Genomic DNA, 19,164 nt, shown 5'->3' with positions numbered 1-19,164 from the left:
AAGTACCCCCTAAATATATTAAGAACTATAAAACATTTTACAATTTTTTAAACGTACTTGCGAAATTAAGAAAATTATGGATTTTGCGTACAACTCAACAATTAAAATAATATCACATCGTATTTTTTTAATATATTCCCCAAAATCTCCATTTAGATAATGCTATTTCACTTAATTTTTTCAAAAACGCTCTCTTAACCGCACAAATGCTCAATTAATGGACACATGCAAAACTAGAATAGCAACGAGAGCAAGAGCAAAATCAATAACCACAAAATATAATAATGAAACTAAAGAGAACTGCAATTAAACTTGAAACATTAGAGTACTTTGAGAAAACAACCAAATTCCAACAAAAAGAGACGACTGTTTTAGATAAAATGCATACTGGGTAAATTAGAAACACCGCATCTCGATAAGTAGAGTTTTCACACAAAATTATGTTCCGTACGGTTCTATTATTCCCATGACATTCTCTTATAAATTGCTAAAAGCTGAAGGAGGCTAAAGCTTCCCCCTGACTACACCAACAAACCAAAATCACTCACTTGGTGCTGTTCATGTGTCGGATCAAGTCAACCACACGGCTACTGCAACAGAATAAAAAAAAAGGACCCATTAGACAAGCAACAAAGGAGAACCATACACACTCGTTGAAGGTATTATCGAGCTATAGAAATAAAGAAATGAATGTTTACCTGTAACCCCACTCGTTGTCATACCATGCAACAAGCTTAGAAAAGTTGTCATTCAAAGAAATTCCAGCCTTGGCATCAAAAATGCTTGACCTGTTCGAACACAAGACAACATAAAGCTCCATTTGCCACAAGCCAGAAAATCAACGTTACAAAAGGTATTATTAAGAATGAAGCTCCGCACCTGCTGTCTCCAACAAAGTCAGTTGAGACCAAATCTTCTTCTGCATAGCCAAGAATTCCCTTCAAGTAGGTTTCAGATGCTTCCCTACACACAAAGAGGGAGAAAAGAATTTTAAGCACATTATATAGATTATCTATATTCTAAATATCTTAGGGACAACTTAGGCACGCATCTTAAATTTCAAAGTATCATTATAAGAGAAAAATCATTCTAATCCTTACTTGATAGCAGCCTTAATATCTTCATAAGAAGCCTTCTTCTCAAGTCTCACTGTAAGGTCAACAACAGAGACATCAACGGTGGGAACACGAAAAGCCATTCCAGTCAGCTTGCCATTCAATGCTGGCAATACTTTGCCCACAGCCTATAAAATTACAAGATAACCACCACAAGCAACCATCAAACTTCAATTCCAACAACAATATAGACAGGGTGCTGAAATATCACTCATTTATTCAAAGGTAAAATACAGGTAAAAATCTAAAGATGGAAATATACCTTGGCAGCTCCAGTGCTGCTAGGAATGATGTTAAAGGAAGCAGCTCTACCACCTCTCCAGTCCTTCATTGATGGACCATCAACAGTCTTTTGGGTAGCTGAATCAAAAAGACAAGTCAGTCAACAATGCACATCTTGTTGCAAGCAATAAAACACCATAAGTATTTACCAGTAATCGAATGGACAGTGGTCATAAGACCCTCAACAATGCCAAATTTGTCATGGATAACCTGCCACCGAGTTCACAGTTTCATTATTACCTTGAAGAGTTAAGTATTAGCCCAATGCTACAAAAAAATAAATAAATAAATAAAAGAGGAATCATTATTAACCTTAGCCAATGGAGCAAGGCAGTTGGTAGTGCAGCTAGCATTGGAGACAATGTTAAGGTCAGGCTTGTACTCCTTCTCATTGACACCCACAACAAACATGGGGGCATCCTTACTAGGAGCAGAAATGATCACCTTTTTTGCACCACCCTAAAAAGCAAAAAGCAAAACCCAGATAAGAATACCAAACATGAAAATAAGAAAAAAAATTAAGTTCAACTTTTCCTGCATCTTATAAACAAAAGTCATGTTAATTCCAATAAATTCTTCTCATTATGGCCAAAATATAGACATATGATCAAATTACTATCACAAACCTTCAAATGAGCAGCAGCTTTGTCCTTGTCGGTGAAAACACCAGTAGACTCGACAACATATTCAGCTCCTGTCTCAGCCCATGGGATTTCCTCAGGGTTTCTAACATCAATCAGAAAACGAATCATCAATAAAACAGTTTCTGCTGGCAAATCTCATCATGCTCCTCAAGACAATTCCAAAATCTCTTTAAAAAATATATAATAATACCTGATGCCGAAAACAGTGACAGGCCTTTCACCAAAGAGAAGGGTCTTTGAGTCCTTCACCTTAAGCTCATGGTGCTTCCATTGACCATGAACACTATCGTACTTAAACATGTAGGTCTACACAAATACAATTTCAAATCACATCAATAATCAAATCATTAAAATAACTAATCAAAATGATTCTTTGTTAACAATATTTCTTTCCAAAGAAGACACAAGCTTTACTCACTAGAAACCAAGCAGTATCAGTCAGATTATAATAAATCTCAGATAGATCTATCCTTTTTAACAGATCTGTTATCCGTTGAAATTTTAAATTATTTACACTTAAACCACATCACGCTCTGTTTGGTAAGTGAGAAAGTGCAAGAATCAGATCAGGAAAAATAAATCCAAATCGTCACTCCTCTCCAATCTAGTAAAACATGCATGCAACTAATGAAAAAAAATACGGAGGGAAATACAAATGTACGTGTACGAACCATGTAATCAGTGGTGATGAAAGGATCGTTGATAGCGACGAGCTCAACATCTTCGCTTAGGAGAGCAACCCTCGCAACCAAACGCCCGATCCTTCCAAATCCTTCACCAAACACAAAAAATATAAAATCAGATCCATAATTTAAAAAATAAAAAATCACAAGCAAAAAATCTAAAAAAATATGTACCGTTGATTCCGATCTTGATCTTCCCCATAATAGAAAAACAACAAAGAAACCTCAACCAAAGATGACGAGAAAGGAGCGAAGAGAGATCTGAAACTGAAGCTAAAAGAAGTGATGATACGGAGAGGAAATGAAGAGAGAAAAGAGGTTTATATATGAGAGGAAGGGTGAAGGGTCCATAACCTAAATGGAGGAAAGGGCAGAAATAACGGAGAATTCTAGGAGGAAAGTGTTGACCACGACATATGGTGGGAGTATCATGGCCGTTGATTTCTAGGTAGTCACGTGATCGGTGGTTGAGGATTTCACGGGAGTGATGAGGAGTGATAAGAGCATGTTGTGAAAAATTTATTTTCGATGAAAATATCTTTTTATTATATTGAATCGCTCATTTAAATTTTTATTTAATATGACTCTTGAATCGTAATATATTTTGATAATTTATCATAGTAAATTTAATTTTAAATTTTAAATTTAATTATTTATTTTATACAATTAATAGTAAAAAATTTAATAAATATAAAATTAAAATCTTAATATTAATAACTTTTTATTTTTAAATTATATTTTTATAAACAAATAATTCTATTTTGTATAATAATTAAAGACGAATTCAAGATTATAGTCAGTGTAAATAAATTTATTATATTAAATATCAATAATTTTATATTTATATTATAAACCATTAATTTATTCACTTTTTAATTTTTAATACATTCATATACTTTTCAAAATATTATAAAAGACTCATAATATTTGTTTTACAATTAATGGGGTCTTAAAAAAATGAATTTATTTTTAATAATTTTATTTATTTTTTAATATTTCAATAAAAATAAAATACAAAAATTATTAAAATTTTAAATAATTTTATAATAACTAAAATTAATTTTCAGAACTATAGTGAAAGCAGCAGCCCACTACCCAACCTGGATCCGTCCTGGTAATAATAATAATTCCTTATTACAAAACTTTTTATTTGTTGATTATGACTTAGGAGTCTTTTGACTAATTGGTGAATATGCCAACAACCTTAAGAGGATATGCCTTTTGCAAGTTGCAGCATCCTACATCTAAGGTCCATGACCGACAACCTTATTATTGGTGAGGGACACAGACATGTATTCAACTCATGATTTTCACAGTTAATCTTTTCATGCCTTTTAAAATAGTTGTAATTACATCAAGAAATCCATGTTCACGAAATGAGAAGGGTAAATAGTATGGGAACACACGAGGCATTTACTATCAGGACGATCAAGAATCTATCAAAATTATAGGTAGACGACATGCGACTCCTAGACAGAACCCGCAAATAAAAAATTCTTTTATGTCAATTTCAATGATATCAACTCCTAACATCGTTTGTTTAATACTTAATCTTCATGCTTGATTACCTGTAATGGGGTCTGGGGTTTGCTTGAGTTGATGGTTCCAAGTTTTCCGATCCAACAAGAACAAATTTATAACAGTTGGCCTAGGCCATGTCTGGACCAGATTGGAGATCATTCAAAGCATTGATGCTTCTGTATCCATTTCTGTCTCTTAACCGTGCTAAGCCAAAAGGCTAGTAAGAAAATGATGGAGATCATCTTCTGTGTCAAGTGCCAACAACTATGCACTCAGCATCATTGTAAAGGCACAACTCAACAGTGATTCCTGCCCACAAACAGAAGGACTTGTATAATAGTATCTGAGAAACAATTTTGCAAGTTCATTTTATGAAATGATGAAGCTAAGGAACTTTAAATACCCTCATCAAGTTGCTTCTTTAGCTGCATCTGCAGTTCCATAGATATCGATCCTTCTTGTGTAGTCCACAAACTTGACTGATATGATCCTCACATAATAACAACGGTGGCATTCACCTCCTGCCATTAAAAAAATTCATGACATGCCTCAAATGTTCAAGATCTTGATGAGATAAATAACTAATAAATATATTCAAAAAGAATCTTGACAGTCAAATTATAGTCAGAAAGTGAAGCAAAGCAAAAAAATTGAGCAGATATCAGTTGCTCCAGATAGAGTTGTCCATCAGTTTAGGATTTTGATCAAGTTCCAAAAATAAAAGTGAAAAAGAGAGGAAGAAGAAAACTCGAATTGAAAACCAAAAAAAAAGAAAAAAAAAAAAAAACCATCTCCAGAGGTGTCCTTGAAACCCCAAGCTGGGACTTCACAAGCTGTAGCTGCATCAGTAGTGGTAATGGGGTAATGGCCAGAGGGTCACCAGCATGATCTAGTGCCTGCTCTAGTTTAACTGTTGACTGGTAACCTACTGTAAACCATATGATGCAGCTTTTCATATCAACTAATGGCATAAAACCAGTTATCCAAGACTCCGAAAGCAACACCTTCAGCCGCACCCCAGTTTTATTTAATGATATTATGGATTTAAGCATTAGTTATGAAAAGTAAATTCAGAACTAATGAATAGTTTAAAATTGTAATTTCTAAATTTTCAGAGCTCAGACTACAGATTATTTAACTTCTATAACTCCAGTGTTGTACCCCAAGAAAAATATCACAAAATCATGACCAAGGAAAAAGATTATTACATGACATGCAAACAAAATTCTGTTCCACAAAGATCTCCAGGTAAAGCTAAGCATTAGTTCAGCCTAGGCTACTGTTCCACAGTCATTTCTTCAAACCAATAATGTTACATCAGCTTCTCAATAATATTCCTCAATGCAGAAGCGCTTACGCTGCATTTCTGTTCAGCAAAGAAAGATTTGCCTTCTTCAGCTGCCTTACAAAGCTGTGGATCCAATGGCACCTTTCCAAGGAATGGTACTCCCATTTCCGTACACATTTTTGCTGCACCACCACTACTGCTATTAAAGACTTCACCGGCAGCAATGAGATCTAGCATTTCTGGTGCTTTCTCCCTCATAGACTCGATAACCTTCTCTGTGAGATCAGTCTATTCACCACTTTCTGTCATCCTCAAAAACCTGAAATCTGTCAATGGCTGACACAAGCCACTCACGTTCTCAACATTTCCCAGAGCCGGTAATCCAACTTTTTTGCAGAAGCTAATTTCTTTACACATATCAATCAAAAAGACTTCCTGGCGGGGAGTGACAATGATTGCTCCATCTGTTCCAGTAGCCTGAAGGAACTGAACAATAGAGATGTGCTCATCAGAGGTCTTGGGAAGGGCATCAACAACCAAAAAATCAAGCTCTCCCCAGTATACATCTTTAAGGAATTGCTTGATGAGCCTGTTTTTACGTGGTCCTCTCCAAATAACAGCTTCATCAGGGTCAGGGAGCGTGAATCCAATTGAAATTACCCCAATGTTGGACTCAACATAAACAGGAGAGCAGCCAAGGTTGCTCTGGTGAATGTCTTGACCTTCTAGTCCAAGCCTTTTGGAATGCTTGGACCACAAATATCCATGTCCAGTAGACCAACCTGGAAATTCTTAGCTGCTAGTGCAAATAAGAGTTAGGCATAGAAAGTACTCTTGCCAACTCCTCCCTTCCTTTGATAAAACCAGTATCTCATGCTTAACAGTAGCCATTCTTTCTGCAATTGCCACCAAGTCTGCAGAATGAAATGGACCAAATATTAGTATGTCAGATAATTTATTCATACGACAGATAACATGGTTCTATAAGAAGATAGCCAAATCCTTTCATACAACCAAACCCACAATATGCCACATATAAAATAGAAGAGAGCAAAAACCAATATGGTGAGAGGCAAAGTAGATAGGCCAAAAGCATTATCAGTTCTCATTTCTGGAATATATGGTAACTGCAAACAGTTGCTCTTTAATATATGAGGTAAAACCTAAGACTATTAACCAACAATCAAATGCATCATTACAGCTGCCAATGTTATACCATTAAGGCAATTATATGTGAAATTTCTCATATAAATCATTATGAAAATGTTAAAAAAGACAAAGTGGCAAATAGCTAAATGAAACTATAAGGACAATCCAGGACAGCCTTCTTAGTTCAAAAGAAGGGTTAAAGGGTGATAATCTGAATCAAAACCCTCAGATTGACAAGAAACTGATTTACTAGCACATGCATCTTAAGACTAGGGAAAACTTGTTAACTACCACCATAGCATACACATTTCTAAAACACATTATATGAAATCACCTAAGACTAGTTTCAGTTTCCTATAAAAATTGAAAATCCAGTTAAATCATGCTATTCGACCACAAATCATGAGTGAGCTTCCTTAAACACACAATACTAGAAGTTTTGAAGCATTCTCTTATCATTCAGAAAATGAGAGCTCCATCTCCATTTTTATTCATTAACAAATTCTGGCTCCTAGGGACACTCTAACAACAATATCGGTGGTATCTCTAGCTGCTATTTTCTTGACTAAAGCTTCATATGCTACTACAAGGCTGTTAAAATTTCTTTTGAAACTTAAAATTCTATTCTAGCCATCAGAAACAGTTCATTTACAAACCTCAGACCAACACCATGAAACTAATACTTAATGAAAAAGAAAACAAAAACTAGACCCAGAAAACATAATGAAAAGATGGTAAAGAGGGAAAGAACAAACCTGGGTCAGGAACCTTAGGGGTGGTGGCTCAAACTTCTTGATTAGGGCAACCTTGACATGCCTCGGATTTACCCACCGCTTCCAATTGAGCACCCAGACAATTTGAAGAGAAACGAAGAAAATTAATAAAAACCAAAACCAGAAAAGAAATCAATCCAAAAAATCGGGAAAAAAAAAGAAACATACAATTATTGGCGTTTTCTGGGATTTCTCCTTTGTCAATGGGCTGATGTTTTTGTTGAAGAAAAAAAGTTGTGAGAAAAAGAGAGATTTTCTAAGTTCTAACTATGGCAGCAACCAAAAAAAATTTTTTCGTCTTAAATATTGCTGGCCAATATTGCTTCTCCTCATTCACAAGGATTGAATGAAGAATAATGCAATGACACACAGAACTTGTTGCAGACACAGCATTCGGAACACTTTCTTTATGTCCTTTGACCAAAAAACAGCCCACTTTAAGATATGTTTATTCAACAGAATCCATGATTCAATCTACCAGTAATTCTTTTATTTATTATTTTTTTTGTTTTACCTTCTTTTTTCAGCTTTTCTTTTTTTTCATTTTTGTCCTTTTTTTCATCAGTGTATCTATCTTCAGCATCTCATTCTTGCCAACCAACTTTAATTCTTCACAAGATCAAAGGTGACCTCAATTCTTCACTGCATTAACCAACATAGCAGGAAATACCCATTAAGGTAGCATGGAGAAGCTGACATAACTATAATATACATGGATTATGTTAAACTTCACTGCTAGGGCGTCTATGCACATATTCAACAGCCACCTGCTAGGTTTGCATAGTGCAGAAGAGTCTCGACCACAGTCCTCAGCCAAAAGGCATAGAACTTCTTCTATACTAGCCACAAAAACAAAGCTGATACCCCATCTCTTGATGAAAAGTGGTGTGTTCAGAAGAGGAGGCACCCATTACTTCTGGCTTCTCTTCATGATTAAAGATCTTCTTCCAACAATTAAAGCAAAGCAAATCTAGACTAAATGTTTCCTCGTAATCACAATCCTTAAAACAGCATCCACAACAAATACAGCGTGCAATGCAAAGAATGCAAGCCCTGCACAACTGAGCAGCATGATGTGTTCTTCTGCAACTCTCTGATGGGCAATCATAAACTAGTTTCAGTTTCTCAGCCAAAAGGCATAGAACTTCTTCTATACTAGCCATAAAAACAAAGCTGATACCCCGTCTCTTGATGAAAAGCGGTGTGTTCAGAAGAGGAGGCACCCATTACTTCTGGCTTCTCTTCATGATTAAAGATCTTCTTCCAACAATTAAAGCAAAGCAAATCTAGACTAAATGTTTCCTCGTAATCACAATCCTTAAAACAGCATCCACAACAAATACAGCGTGCAATGCAAAGAATGCAAGCCCTGCACAACTGAGCAGCATGATGTGTTCTTCTGCAACTCTCCGATGGGCAATCATAAACTAGTTTCAGTTTCTGGCATCTGGGGCAAACCTCGATGTCAATGGCCCTATCATCATCACACATGAGATGCAATTGCCCCTGACGAAAAAATTGTGGTTTTTGCTCTCTCCATTGCATTGAGTTATCTACACCAAGTAAGAACTGAAACTCCTTGAATTGCTCCTCTGTTACACCGAAGCATCCGCCTATTCTTAAGTGCTTTATTCCTGGGGAACCAGCAGACCTGAAGGCTCTTAAATTGAACAAAATGCCCTCAACACTGAGTCTTGTACATTCTGGCACACTTAGCTGCATGGAAAAAAAGGCAGATTGGTTAACTAGCTAAGACTTCATAAAGAACAAAAACTGTTTAAAATCCAGCTTTGATAAATTCAACTTACAAAGCTCCAAGGAGATTAAAATATGGCAGCAGCATATAACTCACTTTTAAGTTTAAAAGGTGATAAGAGACGTCACTACAATTACCAGAATCTTATTACTCATTGAAATCCTAAAGTGCATGAATTTACAAAGACTATTACATAAAATAATTTATCCAGTTAATGCTATCAAAACTCAAAAGCACAAGGCATTACTCCACATGTTAGAATTAATGAACTTCTATGGAATTTTAAACTATCCTGCACAATGACAAACTTAAAATGGCATGCATATCATACTCAGAGAAACAGTCCAGTGATGCAATTTGATAAATGTATAACAAGTACACCATGCAACTAGCTAATTAAGAAACGATATGGCACACAACACAAGTGAGTGAGATCTTGCAAACAATTGTAAACAAAATGACTTTCCACCTCTAAATCCAGTCGCAACCAGTACATAACAAAGGAGGCAAAACAACATTAAAATAATTAAAAGAAACAATTTTGTTAATATAGTCCTTAAGATAAATGTATAAGTATAAAGTATGAAATATATAATAAATCAATTACTGTATAAGAATTAAACATGTTGACACAAGAACAGTAACTTGCACTGCAAACACTAACCTTAGTGAGCCTGGGATTACTTTCAAGCACATGCTTCAAGCCATCATCAGTGATATTTACGCACCCCACCAGACTCAAGCATTCAAGAGTGCCTTGAGCCCTGCTAGTTAATTTCAAAAGAGCATCATCAGTAATCCTCTTACTCAGTGAATGTTCAACATGGATGCTCCTCCACAGAAGAGGATCACTTCTAACTGCATCCCGCAAAGACCTACAGACCCTTTCAACTGCAAGGAGATCCTTCACGGCGAGATAACCAAGAGAAAAAAACAAAGCATCATTTGGAGCAGCTCCTCCGTCACAAAAAACTCCCTTGCAGTCCCCCAATCCTTTACCTTCATCATTGAATACAAAATCTCCATAGGACAGTCCATTACCAATCCCAAATCCATTAAAATCATCATTTGGGATTGGTTTTTCACTGATTTCAAAGTTACCCTCCTCCTGTTGAAAACTCATGGTACTATTCCAAACCCAATTCACACCTTTAAAGAAAGATGATTGATCATCAATGTTTTTATAAACATCTTCTAAACCAAATTCATAAAAACTAGACTTAGCTTCTTCCTTTTGGAAACTCATGGTGCCATTCCAAACCCAATTTAAACCCTCAAACAAGTGTTGTTGATCAGCAATCTTCTTTTCATCACTATCTTGCATACCAAACACACAGAAATCTGATCCCAAATCATTCTCAAAATCCTGAATCCAACCTGTAATTGCTGCAGCAAAAGTAGACCTTATTTCCATCCCAAATGGATCTGCAGGCAATCTATCAACAATATCATCATTAACAGCCTCATAAAAGCCTTTTGATTCACATTGGCCACTTCCATTAAAATGGGGTTTTCCCTCATCCCAATTACAACCCCAAAAACTCCAAGAATTCCCAAAATTATCCCAATTCAAAGCCATTCTTTTTTTATTCTTCAATCACCAACAAATCCAAGAAAAGAAATAACTTTCTATCAAGAACCCTAAACTCAGCCAAGAATCGAAAGAACCAACATGATTCAACAACCAAAATAGAAGTCTAATCAAAATACAAGATAACCCGTTATTTCAGGAGACAAAACCAGGCTTAAAAATAATAATAAGACACCAGAAATTCCATAGAATTTCTTGCAAAATCCTAACGAAAGAAGGCTAATTTAAGCTGAAAAAAGATCTTTTTTACCCTTTTTTGTGAATTTGAAGGTAAACTTTGGAACTTTGAAACAATGGAAGAGATAAAGAGAAAAGAAGAAGGACAAGGGATTTGAAAAGAGAAAAAAATAATCTTTTTTTATTATTGTTATGAGAGAATCTAATTGAAGAGATAAAGGCCAAACTTTTCCATGCAAACAGCAATGCAGAGAGAAAAAGAAGAAGAAAAAGTTAAAAGGGAATAGAAGAGAGAAAAACAGAGTTTGCTAAAAACAGGGGAGAAAAGAGAGAAAGAAGGGAGAGGAAACCAAGTTCCTGGCCAATAGGGGTTCAATTTTGGGACTGATTTTCAAAAATTAAAATTAAAATAAAATAATTAATTATTAGATAATAAGAGGATAAAAATTAATTGTTATAATAATAATTTATTAAGATAAACCCTTATTTGGTCAATTATTAAGTCAAGCCAACTTTTTGGTTCTTTTTATCTATTATTATTGTAATTAAATAAATTTTATTAGTCAAGCAAACTGTTTAATTCAAAGAGAAAAAGGCCAAAGTTGGAGTATCAATTCACTAATTTGTTGAAATATGCCGACGGAGGTTGGCATAAATAGTTAAAGTTTAGGGTCAGAAAATAAAATATTAAAATTTAAATTTTCACGTTCTTTTATTAATAAGTAATTTATAATTTCAAAAAATTTCAAAAAATTTGTAAATCCTTTTATAAATTGGGCTTACCCTGATCTTAAAAATAAAATAATTTTCTTATTCTTAAATTTTTTTTTTTGAAAAAAAAAATTATTGAAATATAAAATGTAATCTTTTTCGAGAAATTCCAATTATTTGAAGCTACTATGTCATGCTTAAGTTTCCCTTCATTTTCCTATTTGAAACAATCAAAGTGTCTTTTTATCATAATCCCATGCCCCAACTAATTAGGGCGAAACCATTTTTAATATAATAAAATATGTTGGGATTTTAAAAATTTATGTCAGCTGTTCTTATATCAATAAACCCATTTTGGTTAAGGTTGGCTCGAAAATCATAATTTAGAGTTCATTTGAATTCGTCATTAGTCATTAAAAAAAATTCAATCATGATTAGCATCACAATCGTATAATAAAAACCCTTAATGGCCTCCCAAATGAATTGTCATTTGAAAGATGGCTCAAGTAAACAGGATTGGAAGAGTTTTATTCCAGGGTCAAGCCAACCTGATGCCATACAGAAAAACAGAAACAAAATCTTCTTCTACCATGACAAGGAAAGGCCCTTCATGAAGTGTTCCAAATATGATTTAATGGGATATTGAATCATTTTCTACACCCAAAATAAGGTACATTCTTCGAATAGGCAGGGTAACAAGCTGTAAGGATTAGCATAATTTGTGACACACCATAATCTGCAAGCCCGGATACCTTAGGGTTGCATGGCTACATTTTATTGGACGTGTTATAAACCGGGCCTAACGAAACCTCAAACTCATATGTCAGATGGTGATGGAATGCCGCAAGCTAGCAAGTTTCTACAAGGTGGGAGGAATCCAAATGTATCCATGTGTTTGAACATAACCAGCTTTAGCTGAAAGCTCATCTGCTTCTGCAGGACCACGGCTGCCTGGTTGGTATGGTATTGGCTTCATTTCACCGTTGTCAATTCTGTGTAGAAGAGGCGTGAAAATCTCCCATGCCGCCTGATGATTGAAGCAATATGAATGTCAGTTTGAATTTCCCATTTATGTTATTGTCTTCCCAAGAATACACAAAATTCTTACCTTTAACTCATCTCTGCGAACAAAATGCTGCTGGTCCCCTCTTATCCTGTATAACCAAAAAAAAATCCGATGTTCATTCTGATCCTCATTACCAAAACTTATAGCCCTTTGAAGCTCAGATAAGAAAGAGTAAAACGTTGCAGACAAGAATATTTCAAGGATCAGCGAGGGCAAGGATTGTACGTGTCAAGAATAAGACGTTCATAAGCCTCTGGGATCGTAACACCTTGATAGCGTTGCCTGTATGACAAGTCTAGTTCACTTTGCACTGTTGACATCTCCAGACCAGGCTGCTTCACCTGCATCAGACGCAAAATGCATGTCAATAAACAAGCATAAAGATCTTGCAATTAATTCTAGTAACAGTTTTCAAGGCTTAAACGAAAATTGCTAGATCCTGTCATTTCTTGATGGCTACATGAGCACTATTTGTAGAATCTGGCTATGGATTTCAGTAAAATCTAGAAAAATCCTCATACATAGAAATTATAGTTCCAAAAGCTTTCAGATGGACACAAATAAGATTAGCAAACTCACTGTTAGCTTCATGTACATGGCTTCAGAAGGTTGCAGGCGTATGACGAACTCATTTCTCCCTTGCTTTTTACCTAAACAAAGATGACAAAATTCAAGCAACAAGTTGATTAAAAGGTTAGAACACTTCAAAAGAGTTAATAAAGAAAAGGGTTTTGGCGAGAATAGTAAATGTGCTTTATCTATGCCAGCTGTTATTACGTTTTATGAGTAGAATTCACTTGTCCAACAAATTCGCTTTCGCTCTCATACCCTAATCATAAATACAACTAAAACCTTCAAAAAGAACTGTACCAGCTCATTATCTTTCATTTATGGACAATAACCATCATCACTTTAGATCAACAAATGACATGTATTTCATCTATCATTGAGAAATAATCACTAAAGACACCCCCTACATATTAAAAGACCACTATCTTAGTTTTCAAAGTAAGCTTCTGGAGTCCTTGCATTATTCATAAATGTGATAACTTCCCGAGTAATTACCTAAATTTAAGTAGGAGATTATCACACTTCCACACTAATGTTTATTGAAGATACTGCAGAAGCAGCTCAATGAAAACAATCAATCATAAAAGCGAAGTTATAAAGAATATTAAAGGTCTATTGTCATACATTTGAATATATCACCAGGAACATCCTTAAATTGAACACGTATCTCTGCCTTTCTTGAATTCAATGCTTTTCCTGCCTTTAGTATAAATGGAACACCTGGAAACAAACCAATAAGTGAAATTTGCAAACCTAATGATAAATTTAAATTAAATTGATGATTTGGTCGATCCAATGAAGAAGCACATAGAACAATCAACAATAATGGCTGACAGACTCGGACATGGAAGGATAAAACAACATCAAATTCCAAATGAGTTGTTCAGATTTTCTAGGGCTGAGCCACCAAGAAGTTATTATAAGAGAAAAAAAAAAGTGATGCAATTATTTTATGCTACCTTCCCATCTTTCATTATGTATATGGAGAATAACAGTTGCAAATGTTGGAGTGTTTGAATGATCAGGAACTGTTGGATCATCTCTGTAACCTTCATATTGTCCAAGTACAACATCTTCATCTTTAATTGGAAGTACCGATTGAAGAACCTGGGTTCATATAGTAATCAGCATATAGCAAAAGAAAGCACCGACTTAGAGCACCTAAACTAGAAAGAAAATGTGAAATTATAAGGGAGTATTACATCAACCATATGTCCTTTTAGACGCAACTTCATTGGTTCATTATGCATACGGGAATACTTCTAGCGCATAGATATGAAACAACTAGCAGTTACTTCCTCAAGTATGGAGTTAAAAGATGCACACCTTCACTTTCTCATCACGAATGTGCTCAGGTTTGAGAGAGACAGGTCTCTCCATAGCAACAAGACAAAGAACCTGCAGTTGGCATGAACTCAATAAATAAGCGAAGTAGGTTAATGGTATATCAATAGCATGTTCTTACTTCAACTTTTTTTTTTTTTTGTTCTGCTTTCCATTTGGGTAAAGGAGTTAAGAAACATAATGCCTTTGGAAACGAAAATGAGCACATAAATTTTTTTTTTTGGCCACACAATGAGCACATAATCTAAGGAACTTCTTTTTACAACAAGTAGCAGTGTATAACCTTAATAGATTTAATAAAAGCACAACTCAATACACAATCATAAGACATGATATTCTAACTTGTGGAAACTCAAATTATACACACTGCAAATGAGGCAAAGGCAGCATTCTTTACCATATGATATCTAGTTGAGGTTAGTAATGACATTACCTGTAATAAGTGGTTTTGGATAATATCGCGAATAATTCTGCACAAAGAGCAGAAAAGGAAAAAAGAACTAAGAAAGCAGATATTTAACATGTTCTCTTCTAGTTAATATGTCTTGAGCACCAGGTTGGTCATGAATTCTTTTCCAAAGTCAGGTTGAATTATGTATTGAAATTGTAAGAAACCAGCAAAAGTCATTATTCTATTGTACGAGATGCTCTACCTTTTTAGGAAAAAATTTTTCAAATCACCTAAAAGGAGAAGGTGCATGATTCTTCATAAATTTTCCTATACAATGTGGATCTGAAATAAGTGCTATGAAGCATACCCATATTCGTCAAAATATCCACCACGACCTTCAGTTCCAAAATCCTCTCTGAATACAATCTGCCAGAAGAAACAAAGAAAATAGCGATTAATATAATATCTAAAGAATATTATAAGTTGACAATAAACAAAGCTCTGTCAGGCCAACTATGGTTTTGATATTTTTCCTTTTTGAAGTAAATATCAGCATATACTGATGTAACTTGTAGCAATAATATGACAGCCTACCCCAGTAAGCCAATAAGGCATGTCTTAAACTAATCTGCAGTACCTTCCCCATTGCAGTTTGCAATTGTTAAACATCCACAATAGGAGGATCCTCACCTGTACATTATTGATGTTGTCGCGATTCCAAAGGGGCAAGAAGAAGCGATTAGCAAAACGAAGTACCAGCTGCAAGTGACATAAAGCCAGATGTAAGCAAAGCTGCTAAAGAAATCAAGCATATGAAGCACCTGTTTATGCATTCATTACCAGGTTCTGGACCAATTCCTTTCCCAAATAGTGATCAATACGGTAAATTTGTGGTTCATCAAACAACTCTCCAATATGGGAACTCAGTTGCTCTGCAGAGTCCAAATCTTTGCCAAATGGTTTCTCAACAACAATCCGAGTCCATCCACCAAGATCAGCTGGAAAAAATCATATAACTAGCTATCATGTCCATGCAAATATCATGTAAAATGAGAGAACCGAATAGTCTTCTAATCACAAAGGAATACTTCCAGAAAAGTAACATCACTATACAAGATATTGCCTCTCTCAATCAAAAATCTCAGGCAGAAACCATTTATAACTTGTGTCCAAGAGAAGATAGAATGGCAATTTTACTTCGGTCAATTATGAAAAAATATGAAGAAAGTACAGACAACATGAAATTATTTCTTCACAGAGGCCCTACAAATCATCTAAAATGACCACTAGCCTTGCAATAGAAGTACGTACATTTATTCATGCAATATTTCCTGATCATCCTGCAAACAGATGGATAAACTGATGGTGGAAGTGCAAGATAAAAGAGTCTCCGAGATGACCCTTCTTGGCTACTTTTTGATATTTCATGCTTTCCAATTTCCTTGTCTAACAGTTGAAAGCCCTCAGCAGCATCATACGACCCACTTACATATTGGATCTACAAATACTATCAACTGCTTGTTAAAACTAACAAGCAAACATAGGATTGAAGTGTGGTAAACATAACTAAGGCCATACTGACCAGCTGTAAGAACTTCGATACATCTTCTGAGGGTGAAGCATTTCTGTCACTGGCAAGATATCTGCCATTTCAAGTAAATGTCAGTCAAGCCTACCATTTGCATCATTCATAAAAAAGAGAAACAAACTGTGAGCAATGTTCTTTTAGCCAAAGTGTGAGCAACTGTTAAAATGGAGCTAATGATAAAATTCTCTTCTTTGTTCTTTTTAAAGGAGAGGATAGATGCCTCACCCATGAATGCGATTTCTCAAATCATCACCTGAAATCTTAGTCCTTGCATAGCCAAATATGTGCACCTCATGTGGTGGTAGAAATCCCTGCATACACACCATCCCCCATTTAAGGTTAGCACTAGGGGTGAGAAAAAGAAAGGGAGAAAACCAAAAAACAATTGGAAACAGTAGCGTTTGATTCAGTTAGGATATTATATATATATATATTAAATTTGGATCAGATCGAGATGTAAAAAACCGAAAAAAAACCACACAGAACTAAATTATATATTTTTTAAAATTTTTATAAAATAAAATAATTATGTTATATATAAATCTATTTAAATATTAAAAATTCAATTAAAATAATATATAAAAAAAAAAAACCGATATACCAAACCGAACCTGTAAAATTTGATTCGGATAAGATAGGTTTCAAGAAAAGATAAGTTCAGATTTGAATTGGATTTTAAAAATTTATAATATTATGCATTATTCAAGAAACTTTAACAGAATCCGATCCCAGCCGTTATTTAGCACCCAAGTGCACCATGTTTAGCATTTCAGCAAAGCCAACCGAAAAATCCACACATAGTGAGACATAGATCAAATTCCATATCAGTTCTAATAAAAAATCAATGAATATAACGCCTAACCTGGCAATAAAGATGAAAGAGAGCAGGGAAAGTCTTCTTCTTGGCAAGATCACCAGAGGCACCAAGAACAATAATTGAGAGGCACCCAGTTTCTGACACATTCTCATTGCTTGAAATCGAGTCACTCCTAATACTATCTCTTTCCTGAAGGCACCATTCACCTGATCCCATCTTCTAAGCTTTGCTCTTCCTCTGACCCTTGTATGATCTGCATTCAAAGATATGTAAGCTGTAAGAAAAAAAGATACTGATTTTGCCAATATTGTCATATTCAGTAAATAATTTGATTAATTTTGAAGAATTGAAGGGAACTATTGGTAGTCAGTTTTTAGCTTGGCCTCAACTCTCAACAATGAATTCTTCAAAACCTACACTACACTAAACCATCATATTAACCAAAATTAAAGAAAGAATAAAGCTTGACTTAAAACTAACATTTTTACTCAACTAGATTACAATTAGCTTAATAAAGACATGAAATTAAGAATTTTATATAAAAAAAATGCAAACTTCATTGCGTGGATCCCAGAAAGAAACAAACTTTACATGAAAAACCAAAACCCAACTCAGAATTCAAATCAAATGAAACAACCAACCAAAGTAAATTCAATAAAAAAAACACTCTTTTCAGGTGCAAGAATCAAAACCCAGATCATAGAAATGAAGTAAAAACAAACCTTAACAGTAGAATTCAGAAAAAATGAAACGTGGGACTTGGAGAGAGGGAGAGAGAGAGAGAGAGTTTGATTTGGTCTTCAGTTAATCTTTGAAAAGTGGGTGTCAAATATCTGGTTTTTAAGCGGTTTTATTCACCAATTATTTGTGTCTCTGATTCTTGCAAGCCGCCGTATTTAACAAGAATGTTTCCATTATTTTCCACAACTTGCACCTCTATTTCACCGTATTTCTGCTAATTCCCCGCTAATTGGATACTATGATTTTCTGTCCTACCTATTTTAAGTCAATCAACAAGAAATTTACATTTCTACTTGACTTTAATCATTTTTCCTATCAAATTCATTTTCACCTGAATTTACCCCAAAACAGTTTATTAGTTAAATCTAAACTTGACGATTGTATATTTATATCATATAAAATATTAAAATTTATATATTTATATTATGTTTTATAAATTGTATTGATCCAAAAATATAAAATAAATTTTTTTTTATTTTATTAAACCTATATATAATTATTATTACAATTTTAAATCATATCACTTTTTATTATATTTTCATATTATTTTTATGTCATGTCATTATATCATATTTTAAATTATCTAATCTAGTTAAATTTTTATATTATGTTAAGATCATTTTAAGTATGTTTCTTTATTTTATTATTTTTAAAAGATTTATTTAGTTTTTCTTATCATTCACAAAAAATATCTATCCTAAACAATTTGTTATAATTTTATACATTTTACTTATTAATGCATGAGACTATCATAGCATATCTTTCATATACATAGTTTATTTTTATATATTATCAATAAAATATTTTAATTATACAAGCGAATTCAAAAGATTGACACATCTCACTTTTTTATTTTTAAGATATTTTAATGATATATATATCATCTTATTAATTTTGCATGTAAATTTTAAAAATTTTATTGATAATAAATAAAATAAATTTTCAATAATCAAAATT

At 34.2% G+C, this 19,164-nt stretch overlaps 3 protein-coding genes and 1 pseudogene across 5 annotated transcripts; all 4 read right to left on the bottom strand.

Moving 5' to 3' along the window:
• Nucleotides 1-279: 279 nt before the first annotated feature.
• On the bottom strand, nt 280-3,016 carry LOC111291720 (glyceraldehyde-3-phosphate dehydrogenase 2, cytosolic-like). The gene is made up of 11 exons (XM_022883648.2): nt 2,899-3,016; nt 2,713-2,813; nt 2,232-2,347; nt 2,024-2,123; nt 1,710-1,856; nt 1,547-1,607; nt 1,378-1,475; nt 1,101-1,243; nt 880-963; nt 699-788; nt 280-590 (listed from the first exon to the last, which is right to left on the bottom strand). Exons 1-11 carry the CDS (start codon nt 2,924-2,926, stop codon nt 545-547), a joined length of 1,014 nt encoding a protein of 337 aa, XP_022739383.1. The 5' UTR covers nt 2,927-3,016; the 3' UTR covers nt 280-544.
• Nucleotides 3,017-5,369: 2,353 nt separating this feature from the next.
• On the bottom strand, nt 5,370-7,621 carry LOC111293450 (cytosolic Fe-S cluster assembly factor NBP35-like; annotated as a pseudogene). Its single transcript, XR_016345923.1, has 2 exons — nt 7,438-7,621; nt 5,370-6,447 (listed from the first exon to the last, which is right to left on the bottom strand). The product of XR_016345923.1 is annotated as a cytosolic Fe-S cluster assembly factor NBP35-like (transcript).
• A 989-nt stretch (nt 7,622-8,610) lies between these two features.
• LOC111291925 (F-box protein SKIP14-like) lies at nt 8,611-11,372 on the bottom strand. The gene is made up of 2 exons (XM_022884057.2): nt 9,876-11,372; nt 8,611-9,171 (listed from the first exon to the last, which is right to left on the bottom strand). Exons 1-2 carry the CDS (start codon nt 10,788-10,790, stop codon nt 8,611-8,613), a joined length of 1,476 nt encoding a protein of 491 aa, XP_022739792.2. The 5' UTR covers nt 10,791-11,372.
• A 925-nt stretch (nt 11,373-12,297) lies between these two features.
• Nucleotides 12,298-18,437, bottom strand: LOC111292256 (glucose-6-phosphate 1-dehydrogenase, cytoplasmic isoform-like). Of its 2 annotated transcripts, none has more exons than XM_022884535.2 (16): nt 18,189-18,437; nt 17,512-17,719; nt 16,875-16,960; nt 16,644-16,704; nt 16,373-16,559; nt 15,902-16,059; nt 15,752-15,820; nt 15,429-15,487; nt 15,104-15,140; nt 14,653-14,724; nt 14,286-14,433; nt 13,951-14,046; nt 13,336-13,406; nt 12,982-13,097; nt 12,799-12,844; nt 12,298-12,717 (listed from the first exon to the last, which is right to left on the bottom strand). In XM_022884535.2, exons 2-16 carry the CDS (start codon nt 17,680-17,682, stop codon nt 12,550-12,552), a joined length of 1,545 nt encoding a protein of 514 aa, XP_022740270.2. In that variant the 5' UTR covers nt 17,683-17,719; nt 18,189-18,437; the 3' UTR covers nt 12,298-12,549. The 2 variants fall into 2 exon arrangements, with proteins under 2 accessions (XP_022740270.2, XP_089623241.1); XM_089767115.1 differs by having other exon boundaries at nt 16,875-16,994; nt 18,189-18,338.
• Nucleotides 18,438-19,164: the final 727 nt, after the last annotated feature.

The sequence above is a fragment of the Durio zibethinus genome, chromosome 10 (assembly GCF_047325235.1).
Source record: "Durio zibethinus cultivar Kanyao isolate XHJ-2024 chromosome 10, ASM4732523v1, whole genome shotgun sequence".
In the NCBI taxonomy this organism is placed as follows: domain Eukaryota; kingdom Viridiplantae; phylum Streptophyta; class Magnoliopsida; order Malvales; family Malvaceae; genus Durio; species Durio zibethinus.
The sequence above is the reverse complement of the archived record's forward strand: the minus strand, read 5'-3'. Positions and strand labels throughout refer to the sequence as shown.